This window comes from Sander lucioperca, chromosome 18 (assembly GCF_008315115.2).
Source record: "Sander lucioperca isolate FBNREF2018 chromosome 18, SLUC_FBN_1.2, whole genome shotgun sequence".
Lineage (NCBI taxonomy): Eukaryota > Metazoa > Chordata > Actinopteri > Perciformes > Percidae > Sander > Sander lucioperca.
Window position 1 is genome coordinate 13,891,038 of NC_050190.1, and position 22,384 is coordinate 13,913,421.

Below are 22,384 nucleotides of genomic sequence, written 5' to 3' on the forward strand. Positions count from 1 at the left end.
CAAGATAATTAGGAAGACAGACACAACTGTGTAAAATATGAACCTAATATTGCTCTAGGTTAGCTTTCCCATAGTAAATTAGCATATTTGCTCATATAGAAACATGCCTCCGCACAATTGTGGTGGTGGAAAAATTGGAGACTGAAGACATGGACAATGATTGCAACAATTAATTTATTCTTGTAACAAAATGTTTGAGAACAAAACAAAGTAATTTGCAGTTAGATCAAACCCACCCCATCCTCACCAAATCAAACTACAAAGGCTCACAATATTTTTGATATGCATAAAAGGAAATAATATTAAACAGAAAACGTAATCTATTTACAGGTCTAGCTCCGTTGTAGAAATATTAAAACCTTGGCGCTCCGTAGTCATCAGGCATCCGTTCAATATTGTACCTGTATGAAAAAACAAACAAAAACAGAAAATCAGTCAGGCTGTGTTTTTGATGAAGCTGGTAGATAAGCGGAGTCCAAAATAATTTTCCTGCATTTTATGCAAAAAACGCACAAACATAAAAAGCTGCCATATGTTCAAAGCAAAGGATGGAATAGTGTTACCTGTGGTTTGAGATGTACATGATGGGTACCCCAGGAATCTTCCTGATTCTTCTCTTTAGATCTCTGTCCACGGTAGCCAGGATGTAACACTTGTGCTGTGGAAATATATTTGAGTTATTGATATCTACCCGTGCCAAAACTACACAGCATAACATGACATACATTTACCCACTATAATGATATGACGTCTCGTTTTAAATGTTATTAATTACACCTGTGCTTTTCCTGCTATGACAAGCCAAAGATGTCTGCTGTGAAAAATACCTGTTACTCATCATATTGTGGTGTTCACCATGAAGTGAACACTGACATTCTATTACATGTATGCTACAACTATATATTAAAGCACATTACCTGTGTTACCCTCTGGACTAAACAGTCATCGGCATATGTTCCCTTGTGTGTGCATGGCAGGCGCTCAAACCTTGGATCCTTGGCTATCCTTCAAAAAAACAAAAACAAGCACAAAAATGTAATTACATAAAATAACTTGTGGATAAACAGAATGAGATCATGGCCATCATGCTGTTTTATGTTCAGCAGCTTGTACCTGAGTGCAACTCTGTACTTCATCCCGAGCTTTTCAATCTCAGCCATGACACAGTCTGTGATACATGGGATACCTGGAAGAAGAAAAATAAATACATTATGAATCATTATACATAGCGATGGGTCTGGAGACCCCGTTCTATTAAGGACCCGGTTCCAAATTTCTCAAAACCCGAAAATCAATAAGGTCCGAGCTTATCGATACTGCTATCAGAACTAGTGAATCATATAACGTTACGTCTAAAAATAGATACGTGCGTGAATCGGAAAAATTATTTACGAGCACAGTGTGTGCATGAAGACCATAGGTAAAGACTAGCTTCCCCACTGCAAATTATTATTATTTTTTTTTTCTTCATTTTTATGTAAAGCACTTTGAATTGCCCTGTTGCTGAAATGTGCTATACAAATAAAGCTGCCTTGCCTTACAGAGAGCACCGCTCTGTGGGCTGCTTAATCAGCTCGTTAAAGACAAAAACGGCAACAGAAGAAATCAAACAGTCACTGCCTCACCGTTTTTGCAATAAAAGCAATAATAGTTCTGTTAAGATTAACAATTTGTTGTCTCTAGATAGAAAAGTATCAATAAAGACTCGGATCGTTAAGCAGTCTAGAAAATGGTACCAATATCAATAAAAATGAACGATTCCCACTCCCAAATTATATATAATAATTTGACTGAGAAAAGGGTTACTAATTAATATGTACCACTTGGCAATAGTACTTACATTTTGCATACAGACAATCCATCATAGACTGAACAATGTCCAGTTTGGCCTTGATGGAGAAGTTGATGAAATTTGTGTCGACTAGAACGTGGTATGGTGGACCAAGCTGAGTATTGTACTGGAAGAACAGACATGATGGGTACTTTGTCCTGCACAAAAAGTTAAAAAGAAATTAAGTTGATGTGTGAACCACACATTCTTTATCAACTAATTCAAGTTTTGTTGTGGCCAACTTACACTTCTCTCTCCTTAAGCTCTGAGGGATCTTTCTTCTTTTTCTCTTTTGCTTTGGCCCGGTCTTTCTCTTTTCTACAAAACAAAGAAGGAGTTATAAGCTAGTGCATGCACAGACCCTTAAGATCCCCACGTAACTGTGGAATGTTTTGTTTTGTTAAATTTGAATGTGAGAATAAAATGGACAGAGCTAATGAATATGATGGTTAAACGAAGGGTCACTTTGGCTAGAAAACAGAAAGCAATTATTAAAACTCACATTCTGTGATCTTTCAGATTGATCATTCTCTTCATTGCAGCAAACTTCCTTGTTTTCTGCTTCCCCTAGATTGAACAAGTTGAAACACACCTCGATTAAAACCAAGATATCACAACCAAGAGTATCTATCTTGTTATAGCACGAGTGTTGAAATTGTGTGAATGAAGAGTTTGAGTCCGCCTCACAACACAAGGTCTTCACTGATTTAACAAAATATCAACTACCGTCTCTCACAGCTCAACGTTTAAGCATAGAGAAAAACTCAACCTGAATGTCATTATTGAAGCTGTTCTTTAGATAGGGACTTATACATAACTACAGAAGAAAAAAAAACACTGAATGAATTAGTTAAACACTGAAAACTTAACTCAGGCTACATTCACCATGTTCACAACTTTTAAGGGAGACCAAGATCTTTGCATTGATAAATAGAAATTATACATTTAGAGGACTAGCGTTACGTGTAGATAAATAATGTTATAACCACAAACCGTAACGTAATATGACGTTAGCTTACTTTACGTTAGGCGCTAACGTTAGGCTGGCTAATTTAGCTTCAGTGGCTTGTCTGCTAAAAAGCTTTAACGCCAAATTAATCATATACAAAACAGCATACTTTGGCTGATAATGATTATCAAGACGGCCGTGGTGTAACTGTAAAACACATTAAGAGATTACATACCATGGTTTCAATTTGAGACCACCGATTTGTGTGGAACTTTCTCCCCTTCCCTCGTGTATCGATGCGATTACTGGTGACGCAATCAAAAATCGACACGTTTTCTGCGCATTTTCCGGTTGTCGGTATGCTAATGCTTAACAGACTAAGGTACAAGGTAGATCCAGTGTTCAATAGCATAGATTCATGACATTTCTAAATCTGCAGTTTTGCTTTGTGTAGCTTTGCTATTGCAAGCGATGTCTTATGAACGTCTTGCGACGTGCACCTTGATAACCGCCATGGGTCGGCGGTGAGCTTTCTGAAATTACGCTGACATTGTTGGCTAACTTGGCTAGCTGTTAGCATTGTGCAGTCGTTCGCTGGGCAAATTATTGCTACTGTAGCAGTTTATCGACACGATGCTAACAGTTGTTAACATTAGCCTCCAGCTTTACCTTGGGCTCCAGGTGACAATAGACCAGAGAGAAGATTGATGGTCCAGGTGTTTTCTGGTGTTTGAAACGTAGTTCAAGCAACTGTTCGGTAAATTTAACTAAAGCTGACCCGTTTGGATATGCTATTTAGTTAGCTATGTTGTTGTTTATAACTGTGACAGCGGATTACATTGTCTAACGTCAGTAACGTCACCATCATCTAGACTGCTGTTGTTGGATGGGATTTAGAGTAACTAGACGAAACAGAAGCTTGTGAAAGTTGTACGACCATTTCTTAGACAAGTCGTTCATGCATATTTCAGTGCTGTGGATTACATGTACTAGTTCTTCCATCTGCCAAGGTGATACTTAAATATTCATTGTTTTCTTGGCAGAGCAGTTTATTGTGAAGCTGCTAGGCTTAATCATTTCCAGTCTCTTTGACCCATGTTATCATTAGAATCCATTTGTTGAAAACGTAAGCTTTTTGTTCTATATTTTGGTACAGCTGTTTTGAGCTTTTAGCAGTTTCTCTCCAATTGTAGGAAACTTGACTAGTACCCTGGTGAGTGGCAGTTTTCCTTTGAGCACGGAGGGGTCTGAGTGAAGGCTGAAAGATGGTCTGATGGACCGCCGCTTCTTCCTGACCTTCCTCGTCTGCTCAGTGTCGTGGATCTTCTTCTGGGAAGTACGCTGGAAGAAAGGAAAAGAAAGTCAGATTGAGGAATGGCTCCAAGGACATAGCCTCTCTCAATACAGGCACTTGTTTGAAGGTCAGTGGCTTACAGTCATCTTCTTTTGAGATTCACATGACCATTACAGTTTAGACATTTAGTTGATGGTCTAATCCAGGGTGAAGTTAGCACGTGCACAAGGTCACTTCTTCAAGACAGGTTATTATCACTTGAAATTTTCTGGTTAGGATGGTTTCTCTAACCATGAGCTTATCCAGCCCCTTTCCGAGCTTTTGCAGAAATACCACGGATAACTGTCATTTGTAAGAATGAGAAAAATAGTCTGCACACTAGATAATGCTCACATGAAACATATGTTAATAACCACATCATGGGACCATTATCTAGTGTGCAGACTCTATTTCTCTGTCTTATACATGTTCTTCTGTCCTGCACCTAGTATTTATCGTCTGGATATGCATGCTTTTGTGTCATGTTTTTTAACTGGACTTAAACTTGGTTTATTGCAAGGTGATTGTGTTGCTTATTGCTTTGACCCCGGTAATTTATTGGTTTTGAACACTAAATATTCAGGCTTATGAGATGCATGTGGCATGCATGGGCAATCAGCACAGGCTTAAATACTCATTATGATAGACATCAATGATTGTTCAAGCTTGTGCCGGGGCATTACTGATGCTGATTTGTTGGCCGGTATGTGAGTGGGGATTTTGATGTGCTGTTCATGTGTCATCCAGATGTACAGACACTGGAGGAACTGAGTCTGAGTGTACTGAGTCGTCTGGAAGAGGTGGTAAAGGAACAGCAGCGCTGGAGGGAAATTGCAGAGGCCCATATCCTGCTGTTTAGAGACTTTGCCTTCCAGGAGTGGCTTTGCTCCCAGAACCTGGAGCACTATTACCATACGTAAGCAATGAAAGGTCTTAACTTTAACATTTACACCAATCTGGCAAACAGTCGTGAGCTGCTGGCCTTTTTCGGAAACAATTACTTTTTGGCATGCCAGAAATGTAGATTTTTTTCCAGCAGCAAAGTTTTCGTTTTTTTAATGTATTGTATTGGTTATGTGCTTATGGTCATGTTTTAGGCTGGGTAACACGGGTTATATTTATTAATGTCCACTTGAGGGCAGCCTCTCCATTCTGGCTGCCTAATAGTTTGCTGACAGAGCTGTGCAGGCTGCAGTGTTTCAGAGGGTCACTGCAGTAAAAAGTATTCTTTAGAGACGGTTTGTGTGAGACCCTGCAGCAATGCAGGTGTTAGTGTATGTGTTGCATACTCTCTATTGATGCAGTCAGAACCGGCTGTGATAAGTAGCTAGTGCGTTAAGAAAATGTTGCCTCAGTCAGTTTATGGAAAGTCAGTTGCAATGTTTCTAAAGCTCAGTTGTGTTTCTAACACATAGTCATGTCATAGGCATCATGTTTTTAAGGAAAACTATGATATTTCTGAAGGAACACAGTGTCACATTTCTGAAGGTCATGACTGCCACGCTATCGCTGCCTCCACTGCCAGTTCGATTGACTGGACTTTAAACCTTCTTTCATAACATCATTCTGGCAGAGCTACAATTCAATGACTTACGGTGTAGTAACAGAAGATGATCTTTGCACTCTTTTGTTGGCTAAAAATATTAAACTGTAAATGAGGAAGTTGCAGAGTCACATAAGCCTCTCATTACTTCTCAGATAAATAGTCTATTTAGGAGTCTTATAAGAAAGATACAATTAAATACTTGAACTAAAAATTGAGGATCACGTTTTTTATCGTTATCACAGTAATTAATCACGAACACAAGGTAGATCATCAACCATGCCACACACTGTGGCAGCAACATGCTACTAGTAAATTCACATAAAATAAAGAAAGTTATGTCAGATACTTTAGCTTTGTTGAAAAATTCTTTTTGCCGGAGAAAATCGATCATTGAAAGAAGTCACGTTTATGTTTCTATACAAAGTTATAATTTTTACGTTTTGGATTAAAAATGTTTTTAAAATGGAATAAATAATACTGCTAAAAGATGATCATATTTCAGTAATTATTGAGATAATATTGTGTTCTACCATAACTTTGGCCATGATAATGACACTGTAAAAGGTGAATTGCAGCACCAGCACGTTCCTAGTGTTGACAGGCAAAGACGCAATGTTGTAGTGGGTGTTAGTAGCTTTACAATGGGAGGTTATGTATCAGTTTTTATGGTTATAAAAGATCTGCTAAATTTCTCTGCTGTGCTTATCTAGACAATTCCGTGTAATAAAAGCTTTACAGCTTTAATCTGAAGTTATTTGGCAAGGCCAGATGCAACATGCTATACCATCTCACTACTCCCTGTTGAGAGTTGCTGCAGAGTTTTGCAAAAACTAGTGTTTGTTTTTGTGTTTTTTTTTAAAGGCTATGCTAAAGTAATTTAGCTTTGCTACCATTCCTGTCAAAAATCTACTTACTTACTTTTACTTTTGCTTTCCACTTAATTACTTTTACTTTTGCTTTCCACTGCAGACTGAAGACCTTGCGTTGTATGAATCTGGATGATCTATCCCAGTTTGACAGTCAGCTGCAGCTGTCTCTAGCTGCTTGGGGATACTACTACGAAGACTACATAAAGTTGTCTAAAGGCATCAGGATCCTCCAGAACTCCAGGGGGAGTCGTGACCACGACTACGAGATCCGGCTGGTGCACAGCCTTGCTGTGAGGCGTCTGAATGAGAAGTGGACGATTGGTGAGTTCCTGATCTTTTTCTCCTTTAGACTGCTTTTAGTTTGGGTTGCTTTCCACAGCTGAAGAGTATTAAAAGGCATTTAGATATAGGATACAATGAATTTTACTAGAGATGTTCCAGCGTTTTAGGCGTTTTTACCGATCGGTATCGTCTCCGATACCGCCTAAAACGCTGGTATCGGTATCGGGAAGTACTGGAGTTAATGCACCGATCCGATACCACATAATACAGCCCTAAAGAAAATCTACGTTAAAGTAGTTTATTTATGTTCTTTTTCTGTTATAACTGACTGTCAAACTGGATAATAAAAGAAAGTTTTGTGGCTTTCATTGTTTGTGTTTGTTCATGTTTCACAAAGAGTTTAACCTGAGCCAGACCAACAACAAAGATAGAAATAATATCACATCCATACAGGGATAGTAGTATACAGTTGTTAAAACATAATAAAATATATGACACACTGGTATCGGATCAGTACTCGGTATCGGCCGATATGCAAGTTCAGGTATCGGAATCGGTATCGGGAAGCAAAAAATGGTATCGGACCATCTCTAAATTTTTACTGGTGATGAGTGTTGCTAAGTGTTTTCACAAGTGTTGTTACGGCAACAGTCGCATTTGAATGTTGGTTCAAGTATTGTAATGGAGTAGTGCAATGTTGCTTCATCTCTCTGTACAGCCCACAATCTATGAAAAAAAAGCCCCCCCCCCCTTCATAAAAACACAGTTTTCACTCCTATTGAGGATAAATGTAGGATAATATAAAACAAATAAATATTGTCACTTTATGGCATTCCGAATGCACAACCATAATACTTTTTACATTGGTATCCTTGCCCAGGGTGTGGATTTAAACATCCACACCAAAGTTAAAAAGTGGTCACTTGAATTAAACCATTTGACACCATATAGAATATAGTGGTGCTGATATCCAGCTGGGGTTTTATAATCATAAAACAATATCTTTAGAACAAAACAAAGTAAAATTGTTTAACATTTACCTGCAGGCTCAGACCAGGAACTGTGTGTTGTCTTAATTTGAATTATTCACTGGTACAATTGTCTTTTCAGCGGGAGCTCTCATATTTGGCTGTACTGTGGCGCTGTGCTTCTTGATAAGGGACCTCATGTTTTACGTGATTGGTGAGTCCTGTTTGGATTGGGGTTTGGGCTGATACAACTGGTCCTGGAATTGCTGCTACATGACTATGACGTATCCTTTATCTTCCTGCAAGCACCGTGAAGTGGTACTGCCGGTTTTACAAATTGCTTTATAGTATCTGTATAACCAAATGTTCCAACAACTTGTCTCCTGTGCTTCTTCCCTTCTTGCGACAGGTGGAATTACTGTTTCCATCATAGCGTTTGTCTTCACCATCAAGTTCCTCTGTGAGCTTGCAGCGCGGGTGGTCAGCTTCCTGCAGAATGAGGATCCAGGGCGACGCGGTGACCGCAGCATCTACGACTATGTCCGGGGCAACTACCTTGACCCACGTTCCTGCAAGGTGTCATGGGATTGGAAGGAACCGCAGGAAGTGGGGCAGACTATGAGCTTCAGAGTCCAGGTGATGCTTGATTCCTAATGTGCCAAGCTAAAGATGTACTGTACCTCTTGTTTCTAGTCTGTCGAATTGACTTTCTTGCAAGTGCAGCAGTGTCAAGAATATTTGTTCAGCATAGCCATGTTAAGAAATGTAAAATTGACTTGTGTTGTCTATGTATTAAATTATCCACCGTTTGTACTTTTTTTTCTTCTCAGCTGTTCTATAAGAATGGACAGCCTTTTCCGGCCCACCGACCTGTGGGGCTGAGGGTCAACATCACCCACATCGAATTGGCTCTGGACATCCCTGTTACACAGGAGGTTCTGCAAGAACCAGAGTCTAATGTAGTCAAAGTGGCCTTCACAGTGCGCAAGGCCGGGCGCTATGAGGTTGCTGTCAAGCTGGGTGGCCTCAATGTGGCCTACAGCCCTTATTACAAGATATTTCAGCCAGGTATTACTTCTCTGTGTGTTTTAGAACCAATGCAATTGTTGATTTGACAAGTTGTAATTGAGTATTGTTCTGTTCTTTTGTTCTATTCAGGTACAGTTGTCCCATCCAAAACCAAGATAGCCTACCATTTCTCCACCCTGGTGCTAACAAATGGCCAGCAGCACACTTTGCAGATTGAACCCAGGGACGAGTATGGAAACCCCACCAGTAACTCTACATCTCTCACAGATGAAGCCAACTACAGCGTCCATGTGCACTCTGTAAGGGAGCAAACCCCTTTTTCTATTCTACTAATTTGAAGATTTACTTCTTGATTATGACTGTAAAAATGAAAGCCAGCATTTCTTTTCACCCTTTCGTTCCAAATTGCACAGTCACTAGCTTTACAGCATAGAAGTGCTGCGCGATTTGGAGAAAAAGTCGTATTGCTTTCGGATTTACAGTACTGCGATTGTGATATAATGGTATCATGAGTCCACTTGCTTGATTGTCAAGGAAAATGCACAAAATACAAAAATTTGAAATGTGTATTTCTCAACTTGAACATACGAAGTTAAACAAGCATCAAATGAAATGCATAAAGAAAAAATGTGCAATACTTTTAAATAACAATATTTTACCAAATTAAATAACAAAAAACAATCTTTTTCAAAATAGACATTTTTTCAACTGTACAAATTAAATAAATAGAACAATAAATAAGAAATATACAATTTCTTATTAAAATAATACATTTTGTATGACATTTAAGAGGGGTGTAATATAGTATAAAATCAACTAGTGATTAAGTTTACAAAATATAATTTGTACAAACTCTTCTTAAAGTCTGCATGCCCTGAAACCCTCTACACTTCTGATACTCACGTGACCATACACGACACACGCGCTGCTGCCTAAACAGACTGACTGGTCACTGGTCATATCGTTTGTGGACGTTGTTACGAGGGTTTGGCGCTTAATACATTCATGGGGTAGTGTAATTTATAGGGCAGATTTAATGTAGATTCAACACAGAGCCATAAATCAGGCATTAGTGAGAGCGAGAACGGCAGGTGCGTCAGTGACTTGAGTGGTGAAGCAAAAGAAGAGGGCGATCGCCGGGGAGCGGTGTCGAATTTAGCGTAGCGGCTGTGTGAGGGAAAAGAGAGAGGAAAAAGAGATAGCAAAGACGATGTAAAGTGAGTTAACAGTGAACAATAAAAATACCAAGCTTCTTAAGACACGGGGGCTTCATCTGTTGTTAATACTGTCGGTAAAGTGAAGGTGTGTAACAACGTGGAGACTGCAGTGCACACAGAGACGAGTGTCACGCACACAGCACACCTTTTTGTTTACGCCCTACGGCAGCAGCCCAGGGTTTCGAATCCAACCTGTGGCCCTTTGCTGCATGTCTTCCCCCCCTCTCTCTCTCTCTCTTTCTCTCTCTTTCTCTCTCCCTCCCCACTTTCCTGTCTGCAACTGTCCTATCCATTAAAAGGCCAAAATGCCCCCAAAAAAGAATCTTAAAAAAAAAAAACAACAATCACACTATTTTTGCGGTTATGTAATCACACATAGTGAAATCGTGATTGAGATGAGATTAATCGTGCAGCCGTACAGCATAGTAGAACCAATTCATTTGTGTTTTCCTGTTCTTGCAGCTGGGCACGGTGGATGATGATGGTCTGGAGGAGTACTACAGTAAGTCAGTGTCGCTCAACAAGCAGCAGTGCCAGGTTCTGCTGCGACTGGTTCTGAAGAAGACAGGCTGTTTCAGGGCCCGCATCTCCTACAAGGACCAGCCGCTCAGCAACGGGGAATTTGACATTATTGTTCTCAGTGGTGAGCAGCCTTAATATGCAGAAGAAAAATAGACACCGTGTGCTTTTCCACCCTGTTAGCCTGTGTTTTCAGAGCCTACTACTCATACTGTCATCTCATATTACAGAGAATGAGAAGACCTGTGTGGAGAAGAATGTGTCCACTCCAGGCATAAGTATCTACTTTGAGGCATACCTTTACAGCAATGGGAACTACAGTTCCTCGTGGCAGTTGCCAGCCTCCTCTTTCCTGGCTCCTCAGAGGAGGCCCTCCATGGGAGAAGAGGAGGATGAGCATGACTCTCCTGTGGAGGGACAACCTGAGAAAGTCAAGAAACCAAAAAAGGTCTACTGTTACATATCGCCAAAGGTAAGTGGCCAGCATATAATGGTTAATCAGTACGATTTTTCTTCAGCTTTTGCGTTTGTGAATATATATATATATATATATATATATATATATATATATATATATATATATATATATATATATATATATATATACACACACACACACACAAAGATATGTGGTATTAGAGAGGGTAGAACTCAACACACATTAATGTAAGATGACACTGACATTGAGTTTTAATGCCAAACAGCAACTATCCGTGAAGGAGTTCTACCTGAAAATTATTCCGTGGCGCCTTTTCACCTTTCGAGTATGTCCAGGAACGAAGGTAAGCAAAAGTGATGTCAGAAACCCCTGGAGAACAGGCCACTTTGATTCGGTTTGACAAGCTAACTATAATCTTCTGCTCTCTTTCCAGTTTAGCTATTATGGTCCTGACCCGGTTCACAAGAACCTAACTCTAGTGGTGGATGATGGGATACAGCCTCCTGTGGAGCTCAGCTGCAAAGACAGAAACATCATGGCTGCCACCTTCATTCGCTTCCTGCACAAGAACATTGGTTTGTTTCAGTCTAATGTGATTACTTTTGCCTTAAGCTGCACTTAAAATGCTAACAACAACAACAAAACATACTAAAGAAAAAGTATTTTGTGGAGACTGCAGCAGTAATTTGACGGTATTGTCCACAGGTGGCTCTGAAACGTTCCAAGACAAGGTGAACTTCTTCCAACGTGAGCTCAGGCACATCCACTCGAAGAGACCTCGCACCAAGACCTGCCTAAAAATCACTCGACACTCCCTTCTGGACTCCGTGAGTGCTGCTTTACTGCATTATGAAGCAGTGCATTATGAAAATAGGCATGTAATCATGACAATCATGTGGTAATTTTGACTCTCATCTGTCTGTCCCTCTTGCTGTTGCTCAGTCCCTGAAGGCTACCAGGAACTTCTCTGTGTCAGACTGGAGTAAGAACTTTGAGGTTGTGTTTCAGGATGAGGAAGGTAAACAAAACATATGTGTGTTAGCTTGAGTTCTAATTCAGAATTGAACATTTTTGCTGTCGCAGCAAGCACAGAAACAGGGTTTCCACGGGTAACATTTCTAAATGAAAATTTTAGGCCTTAAAAAGTCTTAAATTTGCTAAAGTATTGTGTTCTAGGTCTTAAATAATTTTAAACCGGTCTTAATTTTCCGACGTCAATGTAACGCTACCACTAATGTTCATTGAAATGCTCTCGCAGCGCTTTAAAAAAATTATTATTCTGTGGTGTTGTAGTTCTTTCTGTCGCTAGTCCAAATATAATTCGCTGTATTACAACTACAAATGAGACCAACATGCAATTTATATTGCAGCCAATCTAGACACCAGTTCTATAATGCCAGTGAGGAAATCGGGGAATTGTTTCAGGCGAAGTTTCCAGACTCTGAGTACTGATTTTTTTTTTATTTTTTATGTTGTGATATACACTACCGGTCATAACCCTAACCCTGAAGAAACGCTTGAAATCCATGCATTTTGGTCTAAACGTCATACCCAAATTAAAAGTGGTACAGCTCCCATATACTTTGACACTCAGGGGTGTGCCTGATATCATTGGAAAGGTAACACTCAAGTTTTTTGGTTTTTTTCTTTGCACTTTTCAAATGGAAATAAAAAAAACGCACAGACATATCTGTAGAAACAAAATCATATAAAATCCATTTTTGAGTCTTTTGGCTTCATTTTTTGTGGCTAATGCCCTGTGTTGTCTGTCACCTTACAGCAGTGTATTCTAATCATTTTACAGATGTATGACTTGGACGGAAATAAAAAACCTCCATTCTAGCCTCTGTAACTCTGTGTCAGTAAGGCCTAGAATCACCCTGACACTTGTAACAAAAACTTGAGTGTTACCTTTCCAATGATATCAGGCACACCCAGAGTGTCAAAGTATATGGGAGCTGTACCACTTTTAATTTGGGTATGACGTTTAGAACAAAAAGCATGGAATTTCAAGCGTTTCTTCAGCCACTTCTGTCTACAACAGTCGAGAATCCTTTTGCAGTTATGTAAGCACATAATGTAATCTGAAAACTGCTGCCCTGATTAAAAAAACAATGCAACTGATCTCAGCTAGTATTCTGTCTGGAATGGAGTGGAATGGACATTTCTAAGTGACCCCAAACTTTTGACCGGTAGTGTAGGTCTTACATTTGTATTCATAATGGTCTTAAAAGTCTTAAATTTGATTTGGTGAAATCTGTAGAAACCACGATTAAACCAAAAAGGCCAATGAGATTAGAATGAAAGTTACTGACACAGTAATTCATTAAGGTGGCCACACTGCTAAAAACTTAGCACTTTGACATTTCTCTATAGCTCTGGACTGGGGAGGGCCTCGCAGGGAGTGGTTTGAGCTGGTGTGTAAGACCCTCTTTGACACCTCCAACCAGCTGTTCACCCGCTTCAGTGACAACAACCAGGGCCTGGTAAGTTAGTCCTTCTAACCACTTCCACGTTCAAAACCACGTACAGATGCTTAGCGTCCTCCTAAACTACATATATTTTAGAAAAATAAGAGCACATTCATTTTCATTTTCCAGGTGCACCCAAACGCTGACCGGCAACCCCAACTGCGTCTTAAGATGTATGAGTTTGCAGGTCGCGTCGTAGGGAAGTGTCTGTATGAGTCTGCCCTGGGTGGGGCCTACAAACAGCTGGTCCGAGCTCGCTTTACACGGTCCTTCTTGGCGCAAATCATTGGCCTCCGGATGAACTACAAGGTATGGAACACAGTGCATTCCCACAGAAAATAAGTTTTCCTCGGACGTTGGAAGGTCATGTTTTCATTGTTTACCCTCTGGTGTCAGTTGGTCTGTCTCATCACTTTAACATTCCTTACAAAGCCAAGAAACCTGATGTGTTTCTTGGCGCCATTTACTGTATTTCATGGAGAACAAGCCTGCGTGTTTTGCTGTTTATCCAACTTCCTAAGATTTCAAAGCTTAAGAGAACTCAAGCTGACCCAATCATCTTTTTATCCATCCACAGAAAAGATGAAATGCCATGTTTATTTAAATAAACGTCATTTCTCCGTGTTTTCGTTTTATTTTCCACGCGCAGTACTTTGAGACGGATGACCAGGAGTTCTACAAAACTAAAGTCTGCTTCATCCTAAACAATGACGTGAGTGAAATGGACTTGGTGTTTGCCGAGGAGAAGTACAGCAAGTCAGGACAGCTGGAGAAGGTGAGGCAACACTTTGAAAAGGAACTTCCCCCTTTATCCCTGATGTAATTTCACAGAAGATAGAAGCAATAAACCAAACAAAACAAACCATATTGCTCATTTGGCAAGCACTTTTCTTTAAAGAGGGGGAGTGGTGAGTTTATATAAAGGTGGATGAGTGAAGTTTGGCATCCATAGCCAGTTATAAAACACCACACAATAACTGTAACTCTCTGTAGTCTGTTCAACTTACTTCTTTTTAATTAGATATGTATGTTGCTCCAAACTGTTTTTTTAACTTTTAGATTAATTGCCTATTTATACTAATGCTGACAAGTTTGTGTAAGCCAAACACACAAGTGTTAGACCTGTATAAATGGATTTTACCAGTCAACAAAGTTTCTAAACTTACATATTCTAATCCTGTCTCTGCCATCTCGCCTTTACTGGGAATTTCTTCGAGACCCACACAGTATTTCTGAACTGTTTAATGTCTTACACTGTTCTGTCTTTTATGTATTTTGTCTGACATTTATATCCTGTCACATGTTCTCTTGCAGGTGGTGGAGCTGATATCAGGGGGTTCTCAAATCGCTGTTAACAATGAAAACAAGATGCATTATCTCAACCTGCTGGCCCAGTACAGACTGGCTAGCCAGGTGAGAGAGGAGGTGGAACACTTCCTGAAAGGTGAGGAAACTAGCACAGCTGCAGTCTGCCATTTCCTTTGCCAATTCCTCTCATTTGAGATCTCCGGTAATGTGCACGTAATTAGTGTAATTTCCTGATCAATTGCAGGTTTGAACGAACTGGTTCCAGAAAACCTGCTAGCCATATTTGATGAGAATGAGTTGGAGGTATGTGTGGTGTTTACAATAAAATCCTGTTGATCTTGAAAACACTGCTGGGTAATTATAATTTGTTTTCCTTTGACTCTCTTCAGCTTTTGATGTGCGGCACAGGTGATATAAACGTGCAGGACTTCAAGGCCCATGCTGTGATTGTCGGAGGGTCGTGGCACTTCAGAGAGAAAGTATGTCATGGAAATTCTCTGTCTACGTTTTCTTTCAACCGCAGGCCACTGATCAAAATATCTGAGCCTGTTGATTTTTCTGTTACCACAGGTGATGAAGTGGTTCTGGGCCGTGGTGTCCAGCTTCACCCAGGAGGAGTTGGCTCGTCTGCTGCAGTTCACCACCGGCTCCTCTCAGCTCCCCCCTGGAGGATTCAACACCCTTTGCCCCTCCTTCCAGATAATTGCTGCGCCCACACACAGCACCTTGCCCACTGCACACACGTGGTGAGTTCGAAAACACGGGCAGATTTACTTAAAGGCTTGAGGCTTTAGGGATGGCAATACCGGTCTGTTAAGCGTTTGCTCGCTCCATTACTTTGGTCCAGACTGAAATATCTGAACAACTATTTGATGACTTGCCATGAAAGTGTCTACAAACATAGAGGATAAATCATACTGATTTGGGTAATTACTGACTTATTATTATATTTGCCCCAGTTCGAGTCCGGCCAGAGACTTTTATTGTGTCTCTCACTCAATCGATTGGCAAAACAATACTAATATTAGCATACACTTAATTAAGATTGTGAACACGCTATTATACCTGATACACATCAGCAAGCTAACATTGTCATTATGAACTGGTTAGCATTCTGATGTTAGCATTTAGATTAAAGCATCACTGTGCCTAAGTGCAGCCTCACAGAGCATGGCTGTAGACATGTCTTCCCTCTCCTTAAAAAAGGCTTATTCATTTCCTAAATCAACTGGCCGCTGTTGTTTTTAGTAAACGTTACTCAAAAAGGAGTTAATAGTGCATTTCTTGGGGTCTATTTTCAGTGGTGGATTAATACACGTGCTGCTCTAGTAAGCATTTACGGCAGCAGGATGGTCTATTTGGGATTTCTCTGACTCACAGGATGTAGACTGTGCGTATAAGCCTCCCATTGACTGCCTATTTCAGACAGAATTTTCCTCCCCTTCCACTATCTAAATGTTACCGTTTTCAAAATCCCCGTCGGTACGTGAAACAACAACAACCTTCGAGCTGGGGTGGCCTCTAGCTCACCCAGTAAGAGCGTTTGCCCCATGTTGGCTGAGTTCTGCAGCGGCCTGGGTTCGAAGCCGACCTGCGGCCCTTTGCTGCATGTCGTCCCCCATCTCTCTCCCCCTTTCATGTCTATCTACTGTCACTATACAATAAAGGGAAAAGCCCCAAAAAAATAATCTTCAAAAAAAAAAAAAAAAACTTTGAGCTGGCAACCTACAAGTTAAGTTCAGTGAGCTCCTCCAGGGCTAAAGTATAGGCAGGCTTCAACTCTAGGGCACCGTTGATCAAATTATATTTGTCTTTTTGTAGAACAAAAGTTGTAACACTGTCGACATACATCTTTTTATGTTTTATGTGGAGTTTTCTTTAGCGGGGAATTAGCCATTTTTCCCTTAGTGCGGAATACTGCTGGATTCAAGCAGACCTTTTTCCAGCGCTGGCACAGCGCTAAAACGAAGTGTGGAGATAGGTCTGGCTATGCGAGACTAATGTGGGATTAAATCAAAATAAACTACATTTGCTGTGTTTATGTTAACAACGGAACATGTCACCCAGTGCAACAGTATGGCTCATTGATGTGTTTTTAATAGTTCTTGGACAACAATGGATCTCTATGGCAAAGAGGAATACGCTATATCATGTTAGGAAATACTTACGATAAAGTAATTGTTGGTTTTGGTCTTTTTCATTGGATTTGTTAACAATAAGAAATGTTTAATGATTAGATCCGCACGTTTCGATTACACTGCTATTACATTGTTTAAATGTTATATAAATACCTTTTCAGGATCTAAAAAATTGTTTTGTCTGTCTAGTTTTAACCAGCTGTGCCTCCCTACTTACGACTCCTATGAGGAGCTGCACAAGATGTTGAAGCTGGCCATCAGTGAGGGCAGTGAAGGCTTCGGTATGCTCTGACTCTCCCATCACTGGCACTGTGGTTCCACTTGTACAAGAGGAGACCACCACTGCCCACTCCAATGCACCGGTTTCCTGCATTCATCTGCATTTAACAGTGGGCTTCTTGGGAGAGAACCCCCCAGACTCCCTACAAATACACTCTGGATGAGAGGGCATTCCAGGAAGTCCCAGAAGGCTGTCCTGAAACTGGAACTCAATAATTTGAACTCTAGATCTACTGTATATGTATATAAAATACCTCGCTTTTGTAAAAAAAAAAAAAAAAAAAAAAAAAAAGGAAACCAGGAACTGCTGAAAAAGGTGAGGATTGGTCTAGTTGTATTTCTTAATGCTAAAGTTTGCTTAGTTTTATATGTTTGAAAGACAAATGATTCTAGAGCAAAGGCCTGGAGTATTACTTTATAACTGCTTCTTTTGCATTTTGCAAACTGAGGAACACTTAAGTGCAACAGCGGCCTACAAGTGATGTGCACTTTGGCCTTAATTGATCAGGGACTGATATGTGTTTGTAAATATATAATATCACTCTTTTATTCAAATAATTGTACATACAAGTGTGTATACATAGGTTTTCATCTCATTACCTTTTTGGATTGACGTTTAAGGAGAAGGGATTTCTTTATTGTTGCACTTGATGGGTTGAGAGTTTGCATATTTTCTATAAGCTTTTTTTTTTTTCATCTCCAAAATGAATGGGTTTTAAAAGAAGCCAAGTAATTTCTGTTGTTTATGAATGTTTTTAACGTATTGTTTCTTGAAACAAATATTTGTGTTGACCCATACTGATGAAAATATGTTTGTCTGGAGTGGTAAATGTTTTTGTTATGTTTTATAACCTGCCTTATTTATGCCCTTTGCCTCTGATTGTATCCAGAGAGGTGCGTAGGTGAGAGAAGCATAGTCGACAGTAGTAAGTAATACAGTAGGTATATTATGGCATTTCTACTAGTACATGCCAGGGTGACTGGATGTTGGGGAGAGGATATATATAACAAACATTTTGTTATATATGCTGTATCCTTTTATGCTTTTTCATTCACAGCCTTTTATGGGTTTACCTCAGAATCTCCTATGCCACCTATTCATCCTCTGACAACGGTGCATATGTGCTCAAGCACACATATGGTAAGGCATACACATCCAGTTTGTTCATAGCTGCCTCCTTCCAGTCCTGTAACCTCTAGCCATATGATTCCACTGGTCAGTAAACTGAAGCATTATATTTTGTTTTTTTGTAAATCTATCTATTTTTAATCCTTAATTAGTATTGTCAATATCCTGAGCCAACAGAGTTGTTCCCCCTTTTTTTTCCTGTTCCTAATTTTGTAGCAATTAATTTGCTGTTCCAGTTAACATGTTTAGTAGCCATTTTGTAAGTGTGTGCTGCCAGTCAGAGTGTTTGTAAAGCATTTAAGACAATTCATGTTTAGACTCCGAAGCAAAAAGAAAACATTAATGGATGATTCTTCTCAATGGTGTTTTGATTTGAATATGTTCACGTTCCCCACAGAGCACTCTGGGTCCAGTTTCGCTTTTCACGTTATCCTCACAGTTGGCGGTAAAATCACTAGAGATTTAACTTCATTATTGTTGTTGAAGGGCACATTTTAGGGGTAGGTAGGGATTAACTGTGTTGGCTGACCAAAGCTAACATAGTGTCCGTTTGAGTTTTGATGAGCATTTGCTTGTGCTTTAGCTGACCTTTTACAGTGTTAAAAGGTTTATAAGAAGGTTTATGGATTTGTGTTTGTTTGGGTTGTGCAATGTTGACCTGACGTACTGAGAACAGTGAAGAAGTGCTTATGGAAATGTTTAATTAAGGGTGTGTTTTCAGCACCAGTACCAATGGCTGATATCATATTTACAAGAAGTAGAAGTAGTTTACATGTGTTAGTTTTCATTAGATATGACCATTATAAATAAATATGAAGGAGGTCTGTCCTGTAGTTTTATGATCTTGTTTAATGTTTTGCTTTCATGAGCATCTACTACTCTGTTTTATATTTGGATTGTTTCTGGGTTAGATGGCCTGAGCGCAACTTTTAGCAATGTAGATATTGTGAAAGATATTTGACTTTAAAACTGGGATACTTTTTTTCTTTTTTTAATGGCAAGCATCTGCTGACGAGTGTTTGAGATTCTCCTCACTGCAGTTCCTTTTGTTTATGGGAATAAAACTGATGGACTAAATTCTTATCACCTTATGTCACTTTTGTGCATCCTATTTGTATTGTGCTAAGCAGTGGTATTTGAAACCCTTTTTACACTTTCAAACCTGGATTTGCTCTTGGATATGGCTTGTGGTGCTGAACATGCAAACCAGGGGTTCCAAAACTGGGTTCTGAAAAACAAATACTTTGAAACATCTCAACGTACTGAAAATAAGGTTCACAATGTTTTTGCTTTTACTCGACGTTAAGAACAGAAGATGTATGGCTTATAATGACTCATCACTGGTAGCACTATTTTCTTAATGCTTGTCACAGAATCTTTAAAGGAGGGCTTGCATTTTTAAAAATCTATTTTATAACCATATGAATACATATAAAGACGTCAGCTAAACTCATTTGTATATATTTGTATTTGAAGGTACCACTTCCTTGGCCAGCAGCAGAGTGCATATGTCAGACACAAGGGGGCAGTGGCTCTACATGTGACATTAACAGAGGATACATGCTTCTTCTGCTGTCATCCCTCGGGACAGCTTAGCAGCAGTAAATGATGAAGCGCTTTCCTGTCTTCAGCTGGCCCTCCACACTTCCAGTCTTCAACACTGAGAGTATCCCCTCCATTTCCCCACATACATACAATACATACCTCACGAACGTATGAAAATAAACAAAGTTCATTCAAACCTGCTGGTTTCACGCCAACTTAATGGAATCAATCTTTTGAGAGTTCTGCTGTGTATGAAATGTGATAATGCCTAACTCAAAAACATGTGCTCCCTTTCGTTTCAGCATATGGAGATGGTGGCATAACTGACAGCCGTATCGGGCACAAGATGTGATAGGCATACACTCTTGTATTGACTGAATGTTTTCTCCCTGAGTCATACCAAGTTTGATAATGGACTTTTTTTTTAATTGCTTTGCTTGAAGGCTGTGGACATGCAGGCCCCATGGCCCTCCATGCTACATCTCATGTCTCCTCACACTGTGGTCCGAACACTATCAGGAGCAGGCTAAAAGGCATCTTGAAGTACTTGGAGGCAGGAGTCCAGTTATTTGGTCTTGGCATGCACCTGTGGATTTGCATAATGGTCTCTCTCAAATTTCCCCCAGGAATGCTTGCTAAAGAGGGACCACAATTCAGAAAGTCATCCTCTGGCGCTCACTAAGAGTAATGTGCCATGTTGGAACGCTTATCCTTCTCCAGAGAACCTTCAGGAGATTGCACAACAACAATACTGTGCATTTTTGTAAATTCATCTGATGATACTAATTCCCAGGGAAAACATGTTTCTCTGACAAATTTTCCATGTACTATTCCATAAACCTCTCCAGACCTGACTGCTGCTCAGTTTTGGGGTTCAGGGTTGCCAAGTTCCTGGAGGAGCCAATTTATGGGTGGTTCTGCTCAACCAAAGAATTTACATGATCGAAAATACAGTGCCTCATTTCCCATCTCTGAGTCAGACACCCTGCCTCTGAGGAGATCCATCAGCTTCTCTGATCAAAGATCACTCAGACAGGGCAGAAAACACAAATTGATTGAATCTTTAGATCTTGACCGCTCTCCCTCCTTCCTGCTAAACAGCCATGGGGTTGTCTGCTTCCCATTCCAACATGCAGGTCCTCATTACCTGATTGGACACCACTGATTAACTGCCAACTGGATTGGCTGCAGGTATTCATCATCTGTGATGATTGGGCCGATTTAGGCCAATCTTAATCAGGGCTGTTGAAGGACAGGAGAGCATCGCTCCAGCAGCAGGCCTGGACTGAAGTTCACCCTTCACTGTGTAGTGTTCTGACTTCTTGTTACATGCGAAAGGTCCTTTAGGCCTCAGTCCAAACACTGGCAAACATCAGGTCTCCGTTTGCGTGCATGCTCTGCTCTGAGTACTAAAGAGAAGTTCTCTTGCTCTTTTTACTGAAATAACTTAACTGACTATTTGGTTTTTGGGGCGATTTCTGCCTCAGCCGTGTCTTCTGCTGTTGCCCTATCAGGGTCTTAACTGGCTCCCTTAATGACTGGTGACTGTGTGTTTCTGCAGTCGACATTGTTGAAGATCATAGGGAAAACGGCTTTGAGAAATGTGCATCACAGTGATGACAATGGTCTGGCAACTAAGTGCAGCAAAGGAATGTATGGATGAGATACTGCTGCTGATTAAAGAGAACCCCCCCCCTCCCATGTCTTGATATTTCACAGATTCTCTGTTGCTCCTATCAATCCTGTCTGTGATTTAATTGCTGACACCTGGCTCTCAACACCCGAGCCAGGATGCTGCGAGTCCACACTGAACAACATGTACAAGCAGCCACACATGGATGAAAATGCCTCATTAAAATACATTCCTCTATCAGGAACAGGACTGCCAACACATGTTTTTCTTTTGAAAATGATATAAATATCCATGCGTACAGCTGAGGTCAGAGACTAGCAGAAGCTTACAGCCACAAGCGGTCTTGAAAAACTGCAAGCATGGAGATTAAGTGTCCCCTAGATGATGGCTGTCCATGTTTTATATGATGTTGGAGAGAGGCTATTGATTCATGGGGTTAGTTGTCCTTCTGGGAAGTGCAGCTGTTATATATTTGGTGTGTCGGGAAACATTTCAGTCCTTATATTTCCTTTGTAAAGACAGGTCCTCTAATGTAGACTGTCCCGCTGTTTGACAAACACCTCCGTGCCACTCCGCCCTTCGTCAGTATGGTTGTCACTATAGCAGGTATGAAAAGGCTGTGACGTGAGATTCAACTAAATGTATTTAGCCATGCAAGCGGCATGGCAATGTCAAATCTGTTTGGTCAACCATTTTCTTTCAGACTAAAATATCTCTATATAACTATTTCATAGATTACTATGACATTTTGTACATGGTCCCCAGAGGATAAATCTTACTGACTTTGATGATCCCCTGACCTTTTCTGTAGCACTACCAGCAGGTCAAGGTTTTCACTTATCCTCTGAAATATATCAACATCAATCAGATGGACTGGCACCACCTTTTGTACAGACATT

At 40.2% G+C, this 22,384-nt stretch overlaps 2 protein-coding genes across 5 annotated transcripts; one reads left to right on the forward strand and one right to left on the reverse strand.

Moving 5' to 3' along the window:
- Positions 1 to 154: 154 nt before the first annotated feature.
- fcf1 (FCF1 rRNA-processing protein) lies at positions 155 to 3,224 on the reverse strand. Its single transcript, XM_031278777.2, has 8 exons — positions 3,016 to 3,224; positions 2,334 to 2,398; positions 2,078 to 2,149; positions 1,841 to 1,989; positions 1,114 to 1,186; positions 918 to 1,005; positions 564 to 658; positions 155 to 401 (listed from the first exon to the last, which is right to left on the reverse strand). The coding sequence occupies exons 1-8, from the start codon at positions 3,190 to 3,192 to the stop codon at positions 353 to 355; spliced, it is 768 nt and encodes a 255-aa protein (XP_031134637.2). The 5' UTR covers positions 3,193 to 3,224; the 3' UTR covers positions 155 to 352.
- arel1 (apoptosis resistant E3 ubiquitin protein ligase 1) lies at positions 3,118 to 19,133 on the forward strand. 4 transcript variants are annotated; one of them, XM_031278695.2, is made up of 22 exons: positions 3,118 to 3,162; positions 3,974 to 4,201; positions 4,861 to 5,029; positions 6,629 to 6,849; positions 7,921 to 7,992; positions 8,188 to 8,414; positions 8,609 to 8,846; positions 8,937 to 9,106; positions 10,487 to 10,667; positions 10,774 to 11,015; positions 11,248 to 11,325; positions 11,416 to 11,557; positions 11,688 to 11,809; positions 11,925 to 12,000; positions 13,359 to 13,468; positions 13,583 to 13,762; positions 14,103 to 14,228; positions 14,768 to 14,897; positions 15,006 to 15,064; positions 15,151 to 15,240; positions 15,332 to 15,507; positions 17,089 to 19,133. In XM_031278695.2, the coding sequence occupies exons 2-22, from the start codon at positions 4,054 to 4,056 to the stop codon at positions 17,189 to 17,191; spliced, it is 3,060 nt and encodes a 1,019-aa protein (XP_031134555.1). In that variant the 5' UTR covers positions 3,118 to 3,162; positions 3,974 to 4,053; the 3' UTR covers positions 17,192 to 19,133. The 4 variants fall into 4 exon arrangements, with proteins under 4 accessions (XP_031134555.1, XP_035850490.1, XP_031134556.1 ...); XM_035994597.1 differs by having other exon boundaries at positions 3,136 to 3,304; XM_031278696.2 differs by lacking the exon at positions 3,118 to 3,162 and adding an exon at positions 3,272 to 3,537.
- The last annotated feature ends 3,251 nt before the right edge of the window (positions 19,134 to 22,384 follow it).

Excerpts from the sequence above, each read along its gene's own strand:
- fcf1 (XM_031278777.2), bottom strand. The coding sequence starts at position 3,192 with ATGCTATTGAACACTGGATCTACCTTGTACCTTAGTCTGTTAAGCATT. Across the intron at positions 2,150-2,333 it reads AATCTGAAAGATCACAGAAT|AAAAGAGAAAGACCGGGCCA; the intron begins GTGAGTTTTAAT and ends TTTGTTTTGTAG. Across the intron at positions 402-563 it reads ATGTACATCTCAAACCACAG|GTACAATATTGAACGGATGC; the intron begins GTAACACTATTC and ends TTTTTCATACAG.
- arel1 (XM_031278695.2), top strand. The coding sequence starts at position 4,054 with ATGGACCGCCGCTTCTTCCTGACCTTCCTCGTCTGCTCAGTGTCGTGG. Across the intron at positions 11,558-11,687 it reads CTTCCTGCACAAGAACATTG|GTGGCTCTGAAACGTTCCAA; the intron begins GTTTGTTTCAGT and ends TATTGTCCACAG. Across the intron at positions 11,810-11,924 it reads GACACTCCCTTCTGGACTCC|TCCCTGAAGGCTACCAGGAA; the intron begins GTGAGTGCTGCT and ends GCTGTTGCTCAG.